Source organism: Pyxicephalus adspersus, chromosome 1 (genome assembly GCF_032062135.1).
Source record: "Pyxicephalus adspersus chromosome 1, UCB_Pads_2.0, whole genome shotgun sequence".
NCBI classification, from domain to species: Eukaryota; Metazoa; Chordata; class Amphibia; order Anura; family Pyxicephalidae; genus Pyxicephalus; species Pyxicephalus adspersus.
Window position 1 is genome coordinate 170,645,435 of NC_092858.1, and position 20,556 is coordinate 170,665,990.

The following is a 20,556-nucleotide window of genomic DNA, read 5'->3' on the forward strand; positions in this document are numbered from 1 at the left end:
TGTAATTTTCCCGAGCAATGGTGAGGAAAATCTCTCGGGGAATAAAGCATGGTCTGCCGGGAGGATGAAATTGAAAGCAATCTGTCTGCTGAAGGGGTTTCGGGGTTCCATACGGACAGAGAACGCCGGTTGCTGGGTGTTAATTACCAGCCAAATTCATGTCCTCGACAACCTGGAAGATTGCGGGTTGCTGACATCTGCTGCATAAACCTCACAGCGGAGAATAGCAAAATATCTATTTGTGTGAAAATTGTTTACTGAGTCAAGTGAGGGGGGAAAAAGATGCATTATTTTCCATTTTAAAGAGGACCTGTCTACTTTGGCTTCTTTCATGTGGGAAATAAAGAAAGTATTTGCTTCGGTTACAAAAAAAAAAAAAAAAAAAAAAAAACAACAAGAAAGGCTGGAGCTACCTTTTTCTCCTGGTGACAACCTCTTCTCCTTCTTCTTGTACAGGTGTCACAAGGGCAGGATATTGGGGAAAAACTCTCCAGGGGATCACAGACTAATTTACAAACCTATTTGGAAAATTAAAGTTGAACTTAGTGATATAGTGATATGCACAAAATTAATATTTACAAGACTTTTTTTTACGTGCAAGGACTTTTTCTCTCTATCGTGTTCTAACATTTACAGTTCCGACTTACAGCACATCCCTTTCTGGCACGGCAGCGGACCTGATTTTATTCTGCTGTAGTTTAGTATAATAATAGGTCTTGTCCCGCCTCCTAGCCAATGAAACAGGAAGCAGCAGACTGATATCACTCTTCACCAATCAGCATGGTGGGAGATCCCATGCCTTCTGTGACATCATTTCCCTTATAAGGAAAAATACTTATCTATTATAATCTATGCACTCATGACATAGGGCATGCTGGGCTGCAGAATCCTAATTGGGCACAGCTGATTTACTGCCAAAACTAGGCAAATTGCATACAATAAACTAGAAAACCAGACAAATGGCAAAGTGTCAACCAGTCTTATGATTAGGAAATCCCACACCCAGGTCCTGAACCTCCCTACTGCATAGTAAGAAAGCAATGGATTATGGTTCGTCCTGGGATTGGAATATTGGGAACAACAGTGCACCAATGAGACCATCCTGCACTCGCCTATTTCAGTGGCCATATCCAATGGCAGCACAGCAAAGAAATTGAGGCCTTGATTGGCTAAGAGTAAAAATGTTTACAGTATAATATATTTACTTCCAATATCACACATATGAATTTATTTTTTGTTGCACCTGACAATCATATTCACTTTTTTATTTAAAGAATAGGCAATTACAATGTTTATATGGCATGAGAAAAAAAAGATTGCATGCCATCCGCCCCCTAAAACCCTCACACCCCTGACCCGGTGTTTCTATTTTCTCCAATGTTTTGGACATATATTGTCAACAAAACAAAAAGACAGTAAAGAAAATCACAGAGTCCTGAGCATTGCTCGCTAATATCTGGCTGACACCAGACACACATTGAAGACATTTATTGCAATGTACAACTATCTGGGGAGGGAGAGGAGCCTGGAATTATAAAAACACCACAGTGACAAGTGAGAAAAAATAATCGCGGCATTTCCTCCTCAGTGACCTCCTCGCCCAGAAGAGATGAGGAATATTTTGTACTGCAGACAGTGCTTATGAAAGAATTGTGAAGTCTTAAGAATAATTTTAAAGATACCCTGTACTCTTCTTCTAATTACTTATATTATAAAGTATTTTTATAGTGCCAACATATCACATAGCGCTCTACAAAGTCTATAAGCATGTCACTAATTGTCCAATAGAGGGGTTCACAATCTAATGTCCTTACCATAGTCAGTAAAGGTGTCAAACCCCAAGCAGTACTCAATGCCAAACCAAATATTTACTTTTCTACCACTCACAGCCACCAATAACGTACCTAATTTTGGAGCCAAGAGGGAGCAGTTATGAGATATGATGGGGCTTGGGCCTAATGGTTAGCTGGTTGACATTGGAGAAGGTCATTGATCTTCCATACCCCACTTTATAATTTTTATTGATGGGTACAAAAGAATGAGCAGTGGAGGAGCATTGGAGAAGAGAGTATGAAGTGGTCCGATGATGGTCTTGACCCAGACGTTCTAAATGGACATTAAGAGGAAATGTTACATGTTACTTACAAGGAAATTATAGCCAATCTGGTTTCCAATTTATGAAAAACCTAACCTGTTTGTATGGAGGCCCCTGACATCAATGGTACTGTGATGTGCCGCCATGTTGGGAAGAAGAAGTCCACAACATTATTAGTCTCCCTATATTGGACCATCGGACTGGAAGCTGTTTTATAGAATGTTAAAACTTAGATGTCCACTGTTCCAATCATTCTCTGTAGCAAGACTTCTCTTGAGCTTCCCACATTTTCTGGAATCCCTTCTTTGTTGCCATAATGTTGGATGGGGCAAAGGAGGGAGCTCTCCAATATTTCTTCTTTTGTCTCCTAACCATTACCAATCAGCCACCATTTTATTTCTTCTTCCTTCCCCACCACATAGATTGTAAGATTCATTGGGTCGTCTTCTCCTCCAGCAGGTTTGCCATTGGCAGACTGTATTTATTGTACATATTATGTTGGCCCTGTGACGCCCATACCTGGCTTAAAGTTTGTGGCTGTCCCTGGGACAGGTAGGCAGAAACAATAAAACGTTGTCAGAAGTTCTGACCATTCTCTCTACCAAAAAGGAAGGTTTTAGCTTGAGGAAGGCTATGAAAATATAATTATCCAAAATTACTTCCATTTTGCAAAATTACCCAAAAATATGGACTTATTGAAAACCAGTAGGACCACTTATACATTTGATAAATCTCCAAACATTTTATCTTGTTTGACTGTCCTTAAACTTGAATCCGTAGACCCCAATGAAGTGACAAGGCACAGCATGGGTTTAATGACAGGTGCACTTTATTCATCGGCTCTTTGTTGATTGGGAATTATGGTTATAGGGATCTGGTGCTCTGTTTGTAATAATTATGGACTTGTATGTTTTCTTCTCAGCAGCAAAAGAAAAAGGGAAAAGGAAATGAGACCACCTACCAGGTAGGGGACTACATCTATTCTCCTTCCAACAGTACAACTACAGTGTTTCACAGATGCTGAAATCTTGAACCGTGCCATGACTTATCTTAGCGTGATTTTACTGAGCAAGTTCTGTGCTAAACCCCTCAAAGGTTGCCATTATTGGAAGGGAACAGCCAAGTGAGTTGGTAAAAGTTGGACTGGGGTGAAGTCAGGTGCACAATGCAAAACTGGGGACTTCAGTGAGGGGTCCAGAGCCGGAGACTCAAGGTGAAAGAGTCATAGACTCAAGAGAAAGGAATGAAGTCGGAGACCCCATTGCAGGGAGAGGAGTTGGGGCTTCCAGGGCATGGTGAAGAGGCAGGAACTCCAGTGAAGGGAAAGGAGCCAGGGACTCCGGTGCTCAGACAGGAACCAGGAATTCCATTGCAAGGAGATAAGCTAGGGATCCCAGGGCTGGGTGCAGAGCTATGGATTCCAGTGCAAGGAGTGTAGTTGGGAACACCAGTGCAGGAAAAAGTTAGATTCCAGAGGAAGGTTTAGAGCCAGGAATTTAAGTAACCAGTGGGCAGTTATGTATTCCAATTCAGGGGACAAGCCGGGGACTTCAGTGCAGGGAGAGAAACCGGGGACTCCGGCAAAGGGAGAGGAGCCGGGGACTCCAGTGCAGGAAAAATTTAGAGATTCCAGAGGAAGGTTTAGAGCCAGGAATTTAGGTAACCAGTGGGGTTAGGTATTCCAGTGCAAGTGAGAAGCCAGGGACTCCAGCGCAGGGAGAGGAGCCGGGGACTCCAGCGCAGGGAGAGCAGCCAGGAACAACAATGCAGGGAGAGGAGCCAGGAATAAAGTAATAAAAAAGCAGCAGTTACTTGTATTGTAGTCATTACCAATAGGAGATTCATCAGTTTTCTTCTTTTATTTTCAGGGGTTAAACGCAGCCCCGAGGGACACATATGACGCTCTTCAGATGATGCCCCTCCGTTGAGAAAGCCAGGTGGAGCAAGTGGGCGATCCGAATCAACGTTAAAAAAAAATTGCATTTCCAACTGTTTTTTTTTTTTCTTCTTTTTAAACTCTTTTAAAGAAATGGGTAATTTAAGGCCTTCATTATTTACACTCTGTAAGGAACAGAAGCATTCTCCTGTAGTAACTGACACGGCGAAGGGCAATCATGACTCCGCTCTAGAAGCGGCAAAGGTCACGTTGCTCGCTGTAGACATCGGTTATATCTCGATGACGGCTGCGGCACACAAAGTTGCCATGACAACCCTGACATCGGGTTCATTCTAAAAGTAAGATTGTAAAAAATATTTTAAAAGGAAACCGGTCAATAGCTTAAAGAAGAACCGGAATATCCCTCTATTAAATGAACAACGTCGGCTTATTTAAGAATGGTTGACCATTGAATCTGTATTACCTTGAGTGGCCTTCTCCTTGCCCTACTCTTTGAGCAAATGTTAGAGGTGAGAGGAATAATAAAACCCCCATAGGCATTCACATCCCTCTGAACTATAGTACTGTATAGTCATGCACACTCTTGAGCAAGAAGACAACATCAGCTTAAGTTATGGACATATTGATGGGTCAATACCAGTCAAGTCCAAGGGGACTTCTCAGCTGACTTTTCCATTAAAAATGAAGCTCAAACAAGTAAAGCAAGATATATAAATCCATATAGTTATTTTTTTTCCCTAAGCCCAGATTTAACTGGTTATATAGGTTGGAGAAAGACTTCACTCATTTTTTTTGCTGTATATATTTTATTTTAATGTTTATAGAACTTTTATATTTTCTTGGTCTATTTTTATTTCTATTAAGTGTCTAGGTAAAAAAAGATTGCATTCCCCTGATAATTAAAGGGTAATAGTAACTGCAGATCCTGCAGAAAGCCAGATAGAGCCCGCCTCCTTTCCTGGCTGGGACCTCCCCTGCCCAGGCTCAATGTCTCAGGCCCCACCCATTTCTTGATTGAATATTGGTAGTTTCAAACATTAGTGGCCAGTGACCACATGTGGGCATTACCCAAGGTGGTCCGCATGCAGTCTGTCTAGGCCCACCCACTTCACCTGAAATCCACTCATTAGGATATTTAAATATTTGCATAACCCCTCCCAATAAACAGCCAACATACTGGATTAGGATTTTCAAGGGAGTATGAGGAAGGATATGGCGATGTTTTCAGATATGTACAGGACTCGGCTGACCCCTCCTACCAGCCTTGATCAGTCTGCATTACCAAGAGATACAGACACCCAGAGATGATATCCCCAGGTTTAAAATTTTGTATATATTAAAAAGGGGGTTAGTGGTAACAGAGGTATCAAGGAATGCAAATATACATGGGCAACTTTTATTATTTAGCATAAGAGATTCTTAGCTGAAATATGAGGATTTAGGTGGAGGGGCATTTTGTAATCATTGTGCAAGAGTGCAAAGCTCATGTGCGGGTGGGGATTTTCTTAATTACCATTAAATAATGGTGGTGTCTGCATTTTTTATTGTACAATATCCTTAAGCATAATTGCCATTTACTTAGATTTTACAATACAGGTTGTCCCAGGGTTACATATGAGATAGGGACTGTAGGTCTACAGGTACATTATTTAATAAATGCAATTAGGACAGATGTTTGCCTCAACATATTATTAGGCAGTGTGGTGTCAAGTTACTTTATACAATCCTCACTGTGAGCAAATCACAAACAAAGCTAAAAAAAATAAAAATTATGGAGCCTAGATATTTAATAACTTCTGGGGCAAGCTGTGCTTTGATATGCAAAAAGAAACAACTGCAGAGTTTGTCTTGGCCATTAAAAAGTTACAAGGTGCTACAGAACAGCTCAGCTCTTAGGATCACCCACAACCTCAGCTGTGTTTAGCAAAAGATTTCTTCTGCAAGTCATGCGAACCCCCTGCTCAAGCCTCCATCCTGCACACAAGCGAGCAGGGAAGCCTCATTTGTATCTACGAGTAATCTGTATGTTGGATGTCCTTAACCCGGGGACTACCTGTAATCTGTAAATGTCATTGTATTGTATGCTAAACTGAACTCCTGGAATCCCATGCTTAAATGTCTCATTACTGTAAACTTAATAAAGTTTGTAAAGAAAAGTTTAATTTTCTGACCCCAGTACAATACATGACATATTTTTTAAACACATCATCATCACCAAACTTTTCTGTATTGTATTATAGCTTTGCAATGTGCAAAGGTTGTCCCTTACCTGTCAGGTGCTGGATCTGAGAAGCCCCACCAATCTCCTGTAGCATGTCACCAGTTCATAAAATATCACCTGTAGACCATCCATGGTTTTTGACTTTTTTCCATAGCATGAATTTGATCATGGAACATCATCACATGCACCATATTCTCAGCCTTTGACCCCCTTTTGTAGAATGTTCCCAGTGTCATTTCTTGTAGCACTTACCTGATCATCACCTTGTAGCTTCTACCCAGTTTGACAATCCTCAAGCATGTCCAGAGATTCTTCTCCAGCAGGTCCACAGTATTTGTCAATCTTCTTATGTATGTACATATTACCTGTATGTCCCCAATGTCTGAGTTATCTGTGTAATTTTGACCTGGGTTTCTCAACCAGAGCTCTGTGGAACCCTTGGATTCCTCTAGAGCCAGGGTTCTCCCCAGGCACTTTTAGCAGGGCGCACCACCCAGCACTATTCAGCACCCACCCTGCTGTTTTTGGGTGGTTACCAAAGAGTTTGGTCACAATACAGGGGGTGCCACCCACCTAAAATTTCTTCCCACCCGGCTTAAAGAAAATTCTGGGTTGAGCAGGGTCTAGAGGTTTCTTGAGCAATTTCTTCCTTTCTAATTAACACCAATGATCTTTTTGGTTATCTGTAAGGGTGACATTCTTCCCAATGGCCAGCAATGTAAGAGGAATTCTACCCACTGACCACCACACTAATATAGTGTGAGTTGTGGATATAATATTAAATAGAAGGGGTTCCCTAAGACCAGAAAGTCATTTCAAGGGTTCCTTCATAGTAAAAAGTCAAGAAACATTGGTTTTGCCCATACCTTCTAGCATTTTCCTATATCTTTGGTCATAAACCTTAAAGGGAAATCTATTTATGACCATCTTTTGTAACATCCCCAGCATCTAATCACCTGTTCCCAATCTTAGACAATGTCCTAAAGAATGTTCATGGTCTCTGACCATTAGCTGTAGCAGGCACCCAATCTTTTACCTTCATCTTTTGAAAGTTCCCATTCGTTTACCATATCATGAAGAATGTCCATAGTCTATGGCCATCTCTTGTAGCACATCCCTAGCCTTTTGCTATCTCTTATAGCATGTCCATGGTTTCTGATCATCACTTAGTATGTGCCCAGTCTTTTACCATGATCTTAAGGGTACTGCCAACCATTGACCTCCTGTAGCATTTCCCTTCTGTCTGACCCTCTCTGTTGGAATATCTCTGGTCTTTCACCTTCTCCACTAGCATGTCCACAGTCCCAGACCTTTACTGAGGTCTGTCCCTACTACAAACACCATAATACTAGGAGTCCGAATTTTTTTGTTGATATTTTATGTCTTATAAAATTAAAAATGCATTGAGAGAGTCGGGGCACCTTGTTCTGACTAAAGAACAGCCCTGCAATGTTTCTCCTTTATTAACAATCTGTGTTCTCCCCAGAAACTTTAAGCTGTAAGCGTATGTGAGACAAAACGTGACAAATTTATCGTTAGCAGTTTTTGTGTTTATGGGATTCCAGTAAAGCCTATAATGTTGTGAGCTTTTTTCTGCCCCCCTATACTTTGTTCTGACTTTATAATGTCCATCCCCCTAGTATGTCCATGTCTTTGTCTTATGCACCAGCTGTCCAGTCACTTTATATTATGACCCAACTTTTCAGTAACCACCCAAAAGACAGCTGAAATATGCCCGGTGGTACATCTGAGCAGAATAGGCTGGGAGGGGGGGGGACACGGATAATGTAATTGTATTTGACAGTTACACTGTTAATTAGATAGAACTACAGATCTAAGTGTGGCCTGAAGGTGGCAGTGTTTATATGCAAATGTAGACAAAAGCCTCCAGTCTACTTAAGACCACAGTCATAATTAGCATAATAATTACATGATCAGTAACCATTTTCAGTAACCATTTTCATTGGATCTTATTAGTCGGTGAGACCCCAAGCCCTCAGTGACAGCTGAGATTGAGAGCCAGCTGCTGAGCAAAATAAGTCCTTGAATACCCAGGTTTTTCTCAAATCCTGGTAAAGTCCCCCTGGATCTGAGACAGCTGGGGGCTATACTGAAGAACTGCCCTTTTTAACAATGAAAACAATAACAAATGATCATGAATAGCTGTAAAGTCCCTTAATAGCCAACTTTAACATTTGAATAAAGTCCATGTGAATCCTTTAATTCTTTTCAGCACTTCCTCAGGGCAGGAGGGAAATAATCTCACAAAGTTAAAACACTTGAAAAATGGTTTAATGATGTTTACAACAGAAATGAACTGTACAATTACAGTAAAGTTTAATATATATAAAAAAATTACAGCAGACAAATGCATGTACACGAAATCTACCAGTTCTCCTGATTCACTGTAGTCTACATATTCTTCCAAGGTTTCAGCACACCCAACAGCGGCATGAAGAAGGATAACACTAGGTGTTGGGTTTGTTTTTTAAAGAGACAGTCACTCCAGTTTCTTCTACATCAGATATAAAAAAAGGTTCACAAAAAGCATTTTAGTAATTGGACATTTTGGTTATTCTAGCTATATACATGGCGGCCATCGTATCCGGTCTGATAAAAACCACCAGGGCCACCTGGTGAGCTTTGACTTTGGCAAAGGCTGTCTGCCCATACAGTTCATAACAAGATGTCCGTGTCGACATCTGGCAGGAAAGTTATGAACCAATAAATGTTGAAGTAATATGGCTATATCACACCGAACACTTCAACCCAAGAGAAACCAGAGGATCTGTCTCTTTAAATCTATCACCCACCGATAGATGGATACGGTCATCAGTGTAAAATGCAACCAGAAGCCAATACGTTGACTTTTTTTTTCCTTACTGAATTTTATGTACACAATTAGAACTTTTTTTTGGTATTTTTTTTCACTTTAATATGAACATCTAGGCAGTGAAAACTGTTATGTTAATACATACACAGACACACCCAAAACATACAAAAATACTATTATTTCAAACTACTAAGAGTAAGACAGCTCAGTTAATCTCCATGCGATGACTTCTTAAGAGCATTACACTGAAACAAAAACAAGAATTCAACAACAACGCTTTTTTTTTTCTTTTTAATATCCCAGAAATATATCAAAATATACATCTAAGCTTTGGAATTACTGAGGTTAGACTAATGCAAGTGCTGGGTAATAGTACTTAATACACAAGTCTAAGGTTTTGCAGGAAAGAAATTATCTTTGGTATCTGCATTAGGCTAAAATTATTAACATTTGGATTTCTTTTTTTTTTTTTGTTTTATTTCGCTTTGGGATAGAGCTTGTGTGACCCTTCGACCAAACACCCCGTAATCAACTGAGAATAAAAACATCCATGTAAAAAGTTCCTTCATTTTGTCATCCCACCCCCCAAAAAAAGTTTTTATTTTTCTTAAAAAGTCACAGGCATCTTACCTAGCCTAGCACAAAAGATTGAGAAATACAATGCATAGTTGCACATGGTGCTGAGAAGAAAGAAAATGTGAAAAATAAAAATAAAAAGGACAAAAAGTTTTGTGTCATCGAGATGTGATCCTGTTTTTTTCGTTATGTCACAGGAAGGTTTACTTCTTAGTAGTCGTAGAACACGATCGCACACACAGAACACAAAAGAAGAGACATGAAAGCAAGTGCACCTCAGCGTGTATTAATCAACATCACCCAGCCCGTGAAGGGTCCGGACCTAGGAGTGGGGACTTGCCATGCATTGCTTGGTAGATTGCCAAGATCCCCAATAGGTCAAAAACGCCTTCAGAGCAGCCAATATTGTACCAGCATCTTCAGTCTGTAGGACGCCCAGAGAATGAGAGGCTGCAGGAGACTAAAGCACCCTGGTGGGACCGGCTTAACATCTGAGATGCCTTCACCCAAATTGTAGACCAGCTTGACCCCATGGCTTTATTTTTTGTAGTCCAGCCTATCCTAAGCTTTTTCCAACCCACCACCTCTCATCCTCTCAGACCCAACCACAAACTGATTAAATCTTCTTTCCAACAGTTGAACTTTTTGGTTTTTTGTTTGTTTTGAGTACAATCATAGAGAAATCTTTGGTTTTGGCTGGAAATTGAAAAAAACAGTTAACAAAACAAGACAAAGAAACCGACCCCGGCATCTAACAGCAGCACAGTGACACGGCAGAGAACAGATATCAGGGGGGAAAATGGAGGAATTGCTACATTCATGGGAGTCCAAGTGGCCCGATGGTAGATGAGATTGTCCGAAAAAGAAACACTCGTTTTGGAACTGAGGCGGTAAAAGCGTTGAGAAGGAGATCTGCTGGATGACTTTTCTTAGCAAGCGATCAAAGATGAATAGCAATTTCTACTTGCAAGACTCTCACACAATAGAGATCATTGGAAAGGCAACAGAACTCCTCTGCAAAAATAATATACATGCACGATACCCTTAACAGGAGGAAATAAAAACACCAAAAGCTTTGGGAGAGTATAGATGAAACCCCTAGCCGATTACCGGTCACATGATGCTACAAACCTGAAGGTCAACCTAACGCACACAGCTGAGAACTGGAAGGGCGTCTAGAGAGAAAGTTAAAGCAATCACTCAACTATGAGTTTAAAATGAGGTAAAAGACAGCCCCTGTATGCAAAGTGGAAAGGGCCCCATGACAAAGTTCAAATGGGAAAGGAGGAAAGGAAAAGACAAATTAGGTTCTCCTAAAATGTTTAACAATCAACTGCTAATTATTTTTAATTGTCTTCCATGTTTAAAAACAAAAAAAAATACACAAACTACTTACCTCCTCCTGCGCCGCTGGGGTGTTGCCACAGAACAGGAAAAGGATCCACTAGCCTAAAGTTGTCAGAAAGGGAGCAATGGTGGGTAGTAAGTTGGATTCAGCCTTTAGCATCCTCAATCCAATTGAAGTAACTTTGGGATTCCTATTGAATGTTGGAAATCCAAGCCCAATGGCAAATATTTTATATTTTTTTGGGATCAAAGCAATTAAAGTAAAAAAATATGCACACGCAAATGTTTTTTTTTCCTTTCCTCCTTTTAAATACACAACTTTATATTATTTCCTCCCAACCTTCTCAGCTGTAGGCTTCTTCAATTCCACACACAGAACCCCCCAATCATACCTACTGAGCTCTTTGTCAAGTCATACAACATGAATTAATACCACTTACACCACGTTCACAAAAGAAACGTGTTAGTAAAGCTTTCAAGTGAAATAATCTGTAACAAAACCAAGAGATTTTCCTGCCTGAATCGCTCTGTTTTTATTATTTTTAGGCCAATTTCTGGCTATATTGCTGCAGGTGGTATGTCACCGATAAAACGCCATTTCTTAAAGTCGAGCGTCCTAACTCAAAGAACCGTCTCTTTGCATGCCGGCGAAAAGGCCGTTGGAGTGCTTCATCTCAAAATACTGTATCTCTATGCAGCAAACTAAAATTTCAGTCATCAGGTAGCCCTACAATTTTAAATTTGGTCTTAAGCATTTTATTGTTATCACGTTCGACAGACACAACATTTAAAAGAATACCAAAATAGAGGAAAAAAAAAAAAAAAGGACACAAAGGAATAAAGTTACACAATCTTTGGAATTGCAGTTCCTGAAGGAAATATTGAAGGTCTGGAAACTAGGATAGCAAGAATTCCACACATCTTTGCAGTTTTTTCAGTGTATTGAGGCAAACACCATCCACTAGATGACTAGACCCTCGAGTACCAGTCATGCACCAAGTGGTATTTTTATTCATACGCAAGCCCCTTTTTACGGTTACATTGGTTGTGTTGTCACCGCAAAAAGACACATAACGCTGGCAGAGAGTCGACAAGTAGACTTGTGCTATGGCAAGGATACCCTCCTGTACCACCATGCCTCAAAACGCAAAATTAAAAAAAACCCAACGTAACAAAAAACACAACAACATCAGTCTATAGTAGGACTCTCACAGTATTTGGATTCTTGGTGACAATGGTCGGGTGCAATAGGGGAAATGAGGATTCATTTCCCTTCTAGGTTTGGTTTCATAGGAGTTTTTTTTTTTTTTTTTTGGTAATGACAGCATTAGTAGCAGTATTATTATACAAAGGGAATTTTTAATTCCCTCTAAACCTAAATTATTATCTGGATAAACAATCTACCCTTAAAAAATGTGAATCTTTCATTTTTGCGTTCTAAAGATTTATCAACCCTACTTCTGTAACAGTCACAATGAATAAGATTTTGGTGCTCCGGAAGAAAAAAAAAAAAGGAGTGCTGAGACGGAAGGGTTCGAAAACGACTCATGGCAAATTCCGAGCTAAAGTTTGGAGCGCGCACACACACATACACACGTAAGCTTTGGCAAAAGTTCTGTATAAAATCTATGCCACCGTTCCGGTTTACCAAGTCCCAATATCATAGAACAATGAAAATGAAGAAGAAAGAAGAAAAAAGGAATAACGCCCAAATACACTAAACAGACTTAAAGCTTTTCTATTATTAATAAAGTTATCTTTTTTCCAGAACTGTTTAAAGCCCATCTATAGCCGAGATAAGCTGAGGTATGTTATTAGGAGACCAGAGACTAGTCTGGACAATGCAGGAGCTGCCATTACAAAAAAAAAAAAAAAAAAAAAAAAAAAAAAAAGAATAAAAAAAAGGGAACAAGAGGATGAAAGTCATGCAGATAACAGAATATATTAATTTCCTCGAACACAATGGAGTAGGTTAGGGTATCTCTGGATTAAGGGAAGCGTAGTCCCCACTGGTACAAAAATCAATAAAGCTTTTTAGGATTGGAAGAAGGAATAGCAAACAAAAGGCCGTCAGACCTTTTCAGACCTCGGTGTTCTGCCAACGAATGGAGATTGTGCCATTAGCTGCACTTCAATAAAGCTAATCCGAAAAAAAGAAATTTTTTTCAAAAAGAAAACAACATTTGTTAATTAAATTTATTTTCAATAAAGACTTTCTTGGTCTGAGAAGAGTAAACGTAAGACACACTTTGGTAAAAAAAAAAAAAAAATAAAGGAATACGTTTTTGGGTTTGGGAAACTTAAATGGCTACAGTGCTGTTAAAGCTAAACTCCAGGTAAGCAGTACAATATGTGTTTTACCAGCCAAAGGATTGGTATTTATGTCCACTGAGTCCTCATAATTTACAATATGTGTCACATGGAATAGAAGAGAAGTGATTTTTCTCTGCTATACACACACTTATGCACAGGTCATATCCCTCTCCCAGCTTGTGATTGAACTATAAAAGGAGAGGCAGAAGAGTAAAAATCTCATATCCATGTTACTCATTACCTTGTTAGCAAATGCAGCAAAGCCAATTTATTTTGCTGTTTCTCCATGTACCAAACATAGCCGTAAAGGGACAGACAGGTGCTGAAAAAAGTCAGATTTAGCTATTTACCCTGTTTGCAAATAAAGAATTGAGAATGTAATGTTGAATACACTGCTGCAAATTTGGCATTTTGTATCTGCCTGGCTTTCAGTTTTAAGGTTAACCAGGTCAATTTAATTACAGCCAAGCTTTTGCAGATTTAAGCTGAACTATAAGTGCACAAAACAAAAGCAAAAATATAAAACCGGACAACTGCAATAAAACAAAAAGATGGGATTTGTCTGGCTGAAAGTAAAGCTTCAATACTGTGGGTTAAAAAAATACAATTCTTTTTGAAGCACAAAGAAAAATTATGGAAAGCTCTTAGGGTTGGTTTATTAAGGGCATGTTGTGTTTTTATTACATTTTTTGGCTTCTTTTTTAGCTCAGTGTATTGCATTTATTTTATTATTAAGTATTCCAGTATTTATATAATGTATTGCACAGTTTTTTTATGCTATACCATAGCTAGTTTTTTTTCTTGGATTAATATGTGTTTTAAAGTGCCTAGAAAAGGGGCAAATAATGGAACCGTTTGAGGAGAGCTATACAAACATTTAATGACCAAAGAAAGTTAATAATGAGGAAATAAAGGCATGCAATACACAGTGCAATGCCAAAGGCAAAGAAATGTTGACTGCATTCCAATATAATATTTAAAAACAATTTATGAATAAAGGTTATTGGGCACCCAACCACCAGCCGTACTATCTGGCCATCCAAATGGATGAGTTAGGTGAAGGGTGCTAGATGCTACATCATCCAGAGGCTTTATAGACAATTGGGTTTGGTGGAAGCCCTTTTCTGTACTGGCATGACTGTGCCAAATTTAACTTAATACATAGTATGACCAGTCCGATGTGAATAAATTCTAGTGGCTCATCCCTATCCTACTAAACACTGGGATAAATGGGAATGCCCATTATGAGCCAGATCTTCCCATCAAAGATAAGCACCGGACCTTACAAATGCTTTTTAATAACTGGCCACAAAGCAACTATAACCTTCCAAAAAAAAAAAAAAGGCTGTGGCTGTTAAAGCCACAATGGGGGGGGCATGGTATTGGAAACAAGCTCATATAGGAGAGGATAATACTATAATATCTTCTATGGTATTGGAAACAAGCTTATACAGAGGAGGCCAATACATATTAATTTTAAGCCATGGTATTGGATACAGGCTCATTTAGGTGGTCAGGTGACCACAAAGTATTGATTCCATAATGGAAGTGAATTGAAGGTTGTGATGAGGGCATTATCCACATTTAAACCTCAAGGTCTGGGCTATCAAGTAATGGTCATTAATAAAAGACCAGGTTGGGCACTAAAAGGCTACCATGTTAAACAAAAAAAAAAAATTAAAAAAAAAAATATATATATATATATATATATATATATATATATATATATATATATATATATATATATATAGTCCATACAGTAATGCACTCTGGTGGACTATCCATATCCTATATTTGTGCATACACAGCAGGGGGATGTACCATGCAGGGTATAAAGCAGTATTCTCCCCAATAATTTGTTTAAACAGGGTGTAAACAAACTCTGTATTGTGATCAAACTTTTCACAAAAGTTACTGAAAAGTGCTGGGTGGTGCACCCAGCTAAAAGAGCCTGGGGAGAGCAATGAACAGGATAATTCATATTTATAGGAATTACTGAGGAGACGATACATATGTAAGATTTAGATTTTAATATTTGTATGTCCCTAATTTATTGGTTTCATTTTTTTTCCATTCTAGGGACCTCCCAAAACTTTAAATACTCATCCATTATGGAAATGTGGGGTTAGCACAAAAATTAAAGTAAAAAAAAATTTGGCTAAAAAATTGAAATCTAGGAATGTGTATATTATATAAATGAGTTTAACTGCCCTGTTTGGCAGACAGGATGATCTCTGCTGCAGTTCAGCAATACTTACAGGTCTTGCCTCTTCCCTAACCTGTGACTGGACAGTAAAAGAAAAAGTAGACCTATCAGTTCATTTAACGCTACTTGCTAGAGTACATGCTAGTCTGAGCTCTGCTGTGTTTATTGAAAGTGATATTGGGGTAAAATTCAGACCTAAACTATTTGTATTCAAATAAACACTCTTAGTGTTGCATTGACCTTAGATCTTTCTGGAGTTTAGCTTTAACTGGAGTGTCGTTAGCCATGTTTTTTAGGAACTATTTCCCAAAAGTGTTGCCTTTTTTGACATCAAAGGCAAAATAAAAGACAAAAACAATCTTTGAAAATCATGCCAAACCTTCAGTACCAGTGGGGAATACAAGAAAGTGACGAAGGGGAATAATAAAGGTGATCGGGTGGATTTCAACATCCTAATTATTTACATGTGAAGAAAACCCATCAAGTTAGAGTTTGCCTTAAAACATAAGAAAAAAAATACACCAAGCAGCAACATTATTATATAAAATTATTACCCCCACCAAAAGAAAAATAAAAAGACAAACTGAAAAAGAAAAAAATTGTCAGTAGCATCTATCTTGTCACTCACTGCGTCTGAACTGCACTTATACAAACTAGTCCATTAGTACAGCAGCTTGCTAGAAATTGACTTTGGTTCAAGCTTGGTTAACGGCCCTCTTTGCCGGATCAGGGCAAGCGGCCGAAAAGGCCCTGCCACCCCGTTTTCAGCGCTGGGGCAGTTATTTAAAAAAAAAAAATTATACAAAAACAAAATAATTCTCAACAACATAAAAAATATACACGCATACAAGGTCAAAAAGAAACAGGTTAGTTGACTGCTCGCAGTTCACTAGTCTAGAAATGATTAGAAATGGTAAATTAAAGGGTAAACCATTGCCAACATGCACGGAAGCAGCCATCGTTGGGGTATTATTCAGTTTACCAGTGCAATAAAAAAAACAAAGTGCCTTGAAAATTATTGGCAGAAAGACTGGTAGAGTCAACCTCAGTGGCCAAGATGGCTACCTACGTATATAGAGGCAAGGGTAGATTATTATTAAAAAAAAAAAAATTACAAAAAGATTTGGAGGAACAAAGGTAAGGGAGAGTTTCTGCCAGGATCAGGACCATCATAACTCAGTGCATCAAGTGTTCAGAAAGAACACGCTCTAAAGCAGAAGGTGGGTGCCTTGATTCACCCTCCCTACATATTAGCGTCACATAACATGGAACCATGGCGTCAGGTCACTAAAACGGCCAGAAAACTGGGAGGTGTAGTGTGAACTGCAGGGCAATGATCCAGTCTGCGTTCTCATTCACTCAGATATTTGGTTTCATATATAAAAGATATGGGTAAGTGATGGTAGGGGATAAAAAATAATGTTACGGACTACTTTTCAGGCTGGCAGAAACTGATTGATCCTCATCCTACACACACCGCAAGATATTAATCATAAGTTATTAATCCGAGAAGTCATAAGAGAGCATCGGGCAACCCAGCCACTGTAACTGGAAACTTGCCCATACTCTGCCTCACGAGTGCAAAAAGACCACAAGCAGTGTTCTCACCGGCCTCTTTTACCTGGGCGCACCACCCAGCACTTTTTAGTAACCACCCGGTTGTTTTTGGATGGTTAATATAGAGTTGGGTCCCAATACAGCAGCTGCAACCCACCTACAACTTCTTCCCACCCAATCCAAAAATTCTGGGTGGAACACTGACAAGTGATCTTTTACATTGCAGCCGGAGCTAATCTCAGTCAATCCAAGGAACCAGGTTACCAAAGCACCCAACAATTGGTGTCTACCCTTTCTGAGCCTGTCCCGTTATAATCAATGGAGGCAACTTCTTTTGGTTGCTCAGGAGTACCTGTTAGTTCCTAGATTGGACTGAACATGTCTTGCTATATCTGCCCATTAAACTCTTATCAATTCCGCAACAAGAGAAAAGTTTACTTTTGAAACTGACCATCGATAAGTCTCAAAAGGCTTATTGTTCAGCTTGTAGTGTATAATAAAAATTGCAATCAACATTCACAGGTTGAGTTGAGAAATGTTCAGCCTTCTCAATAAATTAAACCATACCTTGCACACATCATATACAGCAGTCTGTCATTAGAGGTCCACAGTTGATTCTTAAAGGGGGTTTTCACATTTAGTGAATGCAGCTTTTTCCAAATGTTGTTCCCTTCTAGATTCCTTTGGATTTTTGTTGCCATTTATTCTCCATTCTCTAGGCAACAGATAAAGCTGAAGGTCTATCTGCTCATTTTTTGCTTTTCCGTTTCCTCCCCACCCCATCAATAGGCTAAAGAAAGGATTAAATTAAATATTTAAACATCTCATCTATTATTTTAGGCACAGTGATGTTTCTGTGCTTCTGTATGTATTGAAGGTAGATTATAGTTTGTGGGGTGGGCTGACAAGGTGCTGAGCCATTCAAGAACCTAACAGAAGCCTGGCTCAGTACTTTTGAGCCGGCAGCCCTGATGTAAGCAGTGAAGGGGGTTACCAAAATTCCTTATGTCAGGCTAGAGGAGCGGACATTACTAGGTAGCCAGCATTTGCATGCAGACCAGTCCATGAAATGCCTGCATAGCATGCAAAGCTTCCATGAATAAAGATCTAAAATGAATGAATTAATGGGGTGGGTTGGAGACTCTCAGTCTTTGAAGATAATGGATGTCGTTCAGTCGGGCTCTGGCTTTCTGCACCTTGTGAGACTCACAGTGTGCAGTAAAATCGGAGTAGGCAATTTTAGGACAAGAGCCGGTACAACGGTGCAAGATGGGAGGCCAAATCATATGCCAGTGTAATATTAACTCTGGGAATAAATATTGGAAGGAAGCTTGAACAAATTGCAACATAAATAGAAAAGGCTGCAAAGAGCCACAAATAGGCTAGGTCATCTTTAGGTGAAAACATCCCCTTTAAGAAACCAGGAAAGGAGTGTACTCATGGGAAATGATAGGAGAATCCCGTAAGCAGTAAAGTGGGTACAGTAAAGGAACTCAGAACCCAACAAGAAATTAATTGCTGCTTAGGAACGTTATGACAAATCTTAATGCCTAATCATCCAAGAGGACCACTCTACCTGGAAAGTCATCTGGAAAACATCGGTTAATACAGGCCTGCCTAAATTGTACCAGTTACGAAAGGAACCCCAACATTTTTGATATGACTATAAACACCTTGCATGACATAAAAAGGTCTGTACAACAGACCCATACAAAATGATAATTAAAAAAAAAATAATAATAAAAAGTATTTTCAGACTCAACCAAAATCCCCTTCCAATATCAGAATTTTTTTAAACAACCAACCTTATCTTGTCCATGTGACTGCTGGAAAATGATAAGTAGTCCTTCCACTTTTTGTGATTTTTTTTTTTTGTAATTTTTTTTTTCTCTTTTTTTTTTTTTTACATTTTTGGTTAGAAAGTTCTCTTATCAGTGGTCATCCTGAAAAGAGAAAGTTTATTATAAAATTAGGCAAAACGTACGTTTTTTTTTTCCTTTTTTGTTCTTCTCGTCTGTTTTCCTCTCCTTTGCAAATTTTTTTTTTTTCATCAGAGCAGGAGAAGACCGCATTGTTTTTTTTTCCACTTGTTTGATCACTAGCCAAAAAAAAGCGGAGGTGATCTCACTGACTTGGCTCACTGTGCTTTGGAGCCGGATGTGGTGGTGGTGGAAGCTGGTCCGCTGGCAGAGGCTACTGTAAAGAGAGAGTTCTGGATGGAGTCGGCAGAAGAGGAGGTGGCGTGAAGGCTTGTGATGGGTGTAACCCCTGCGGACGCGGCGGAGACCAGACTAACCGGGCTGCTGGTGAGCAGGGAGAGGTTCTGAGGGTTGAGGAATAAGGGAGCAGTCACAATGTTAGGAGTTCCACCAGCGTTGGCAAACACCAAGTTCCCGGTTGCATCCAGTGGCGTTATTGGAAGAGATCCACCAGATGCCAGAGCTAGTGGAAAAAGGAAAAAAAAAAAAAAAAGTATATTATTTGAGGAGCAAAACACAGAAGATTGGTTCTCATTTTCTGCCCCAGTGGGCGTGACAGGACAAAAGCAAAGCACTCATTTTGGGGTTTACAAGGCAACTCATAAAGAGCAAAGGACTGGGTTTTATTTCATTGCCTCAACCCTAGAAGCAAATACTCTCCTTTGCTCTAAAGTATGACTTAAAAACTTTGGCTACAAAGTTGTTTTTGTTGCTGTCTGTGTCCCTATTTGGCAGATTCACTCTAATTGTCAGCAATAAGAAAAGAGGGCAATTTCAACATCACTTGGCACAAGAACAATAGGAAATCTTTCAATGGGGACACTTAGGCTACGTACACATGTCAGATGATTCTCGTCCAATAATTGTTGTACAGCCTTGTGTACAGCGCTTGTCGTCTGTCCTGGTGGATCCATGGACCAGGAAGTATTGTAATAGAAGTGAAGGGGAGAGAGCTCAGCAAGGTGCCACTCCATCGTTCTCTCCCTCCCCTCTCCATAGGGAGGAGCTGCTGTTTTTTAACCATAGAGCAGAATGGTGCTGTATGTTTAACACTCGTTCATGCATCGATCATGAAAGATCCTTTCCAATGACAAATATTGCACGTGTGTACGCAGTCTTATTCCTTTTTGTTTCAAATTAAAAAAAAAAAAAGTTTGGGAGTTTTTTTTTCTTTAGATATACTTAACAAATCAGTACGGAGAAGAAAAAAAAATTATTCACTCCAAGTGACCAGCTTACCAGTGCGGTTACTCAGGAGTTCTCAGTACCAAACAAATGTACAAATGAGGTTGCTCCTACCTCTAAAGCACAGCCCCATTGCAACACCTAAAATCCTATGCAACTAAAGATTTTCTACAAACATCATGTACTGCTAGTTCCGCCCCTGCATAACAAAGCTTGGCGTAAGTTATTGGCCACTCCAAAAAAAATAAAAAAGGGCAGTGTGCTCAAGGCATGGGTCTACAAGTTTTAGTTTGGGTTTGTTAAACTTAGAAAAAGTTTACTTCCAAGCCAATATAACAGACTTGTAG

At 39.4% G+C, this 20,556-nt stretch overlaps 2 protein-coding genes across 10 annotated transcripts in view; one reads left to right on the forward strand and one right to left on the reverse strand.

Moving 5' to 3' along the window:
• The window catches only part of CD247 (CD247 molecule), a 71,875-nt gene extending 65,721 nt beyond the window's left edge, over positions 1–6,154 (forward strand). For 2 of the 4 annotated variants that reach the window (XM_072398371.1, XM_072398369.1), the window contains exons 7-8: positions 3,021–3,059; positions 3,964–6,154. In XM_072398371.1, the coding sequence (XP_072254472.1) occupies positions 3,021–3,059; positions 3,964–4,023 (99 nt within the window). In that variant the 3' untranslated portion in view covers positions 4,024–6,154. Of the gene's footprint in view, positions 1–3,017; positions 3,060–3,963 lie in introns of all 4 variants that reach the window. The other 2 variants (XM_072398370.1, XM_072398368.1) reach the window with 1 other exon arrangement.
• Positions 6,155–15,331: 9,177 nt separating this feature from the next.
• POU2F1 (POU class 2 homeobox 1) overlaps positions 15,332–20,556 on the reverse strand; it is a 110,646-nt gene continuing 105,421 nt past the window's right edge. For all 6 annotated transcript variants that reach the window (XM_072398377.1, XM_072398376.1, XM_072398374.1 and 3 more), the window contains one exon: positions 15,332–19,487. In XM_072398377.1, coding sequence (XP_072254478.1) covers positions 19,183–19,487 — 305 coding nt within the window. In that variant the 3' untranslated portion in view covers positions 15,332–19,182. The remainder of the gene's footprint in view (positions 19,488–20,556) is intronic.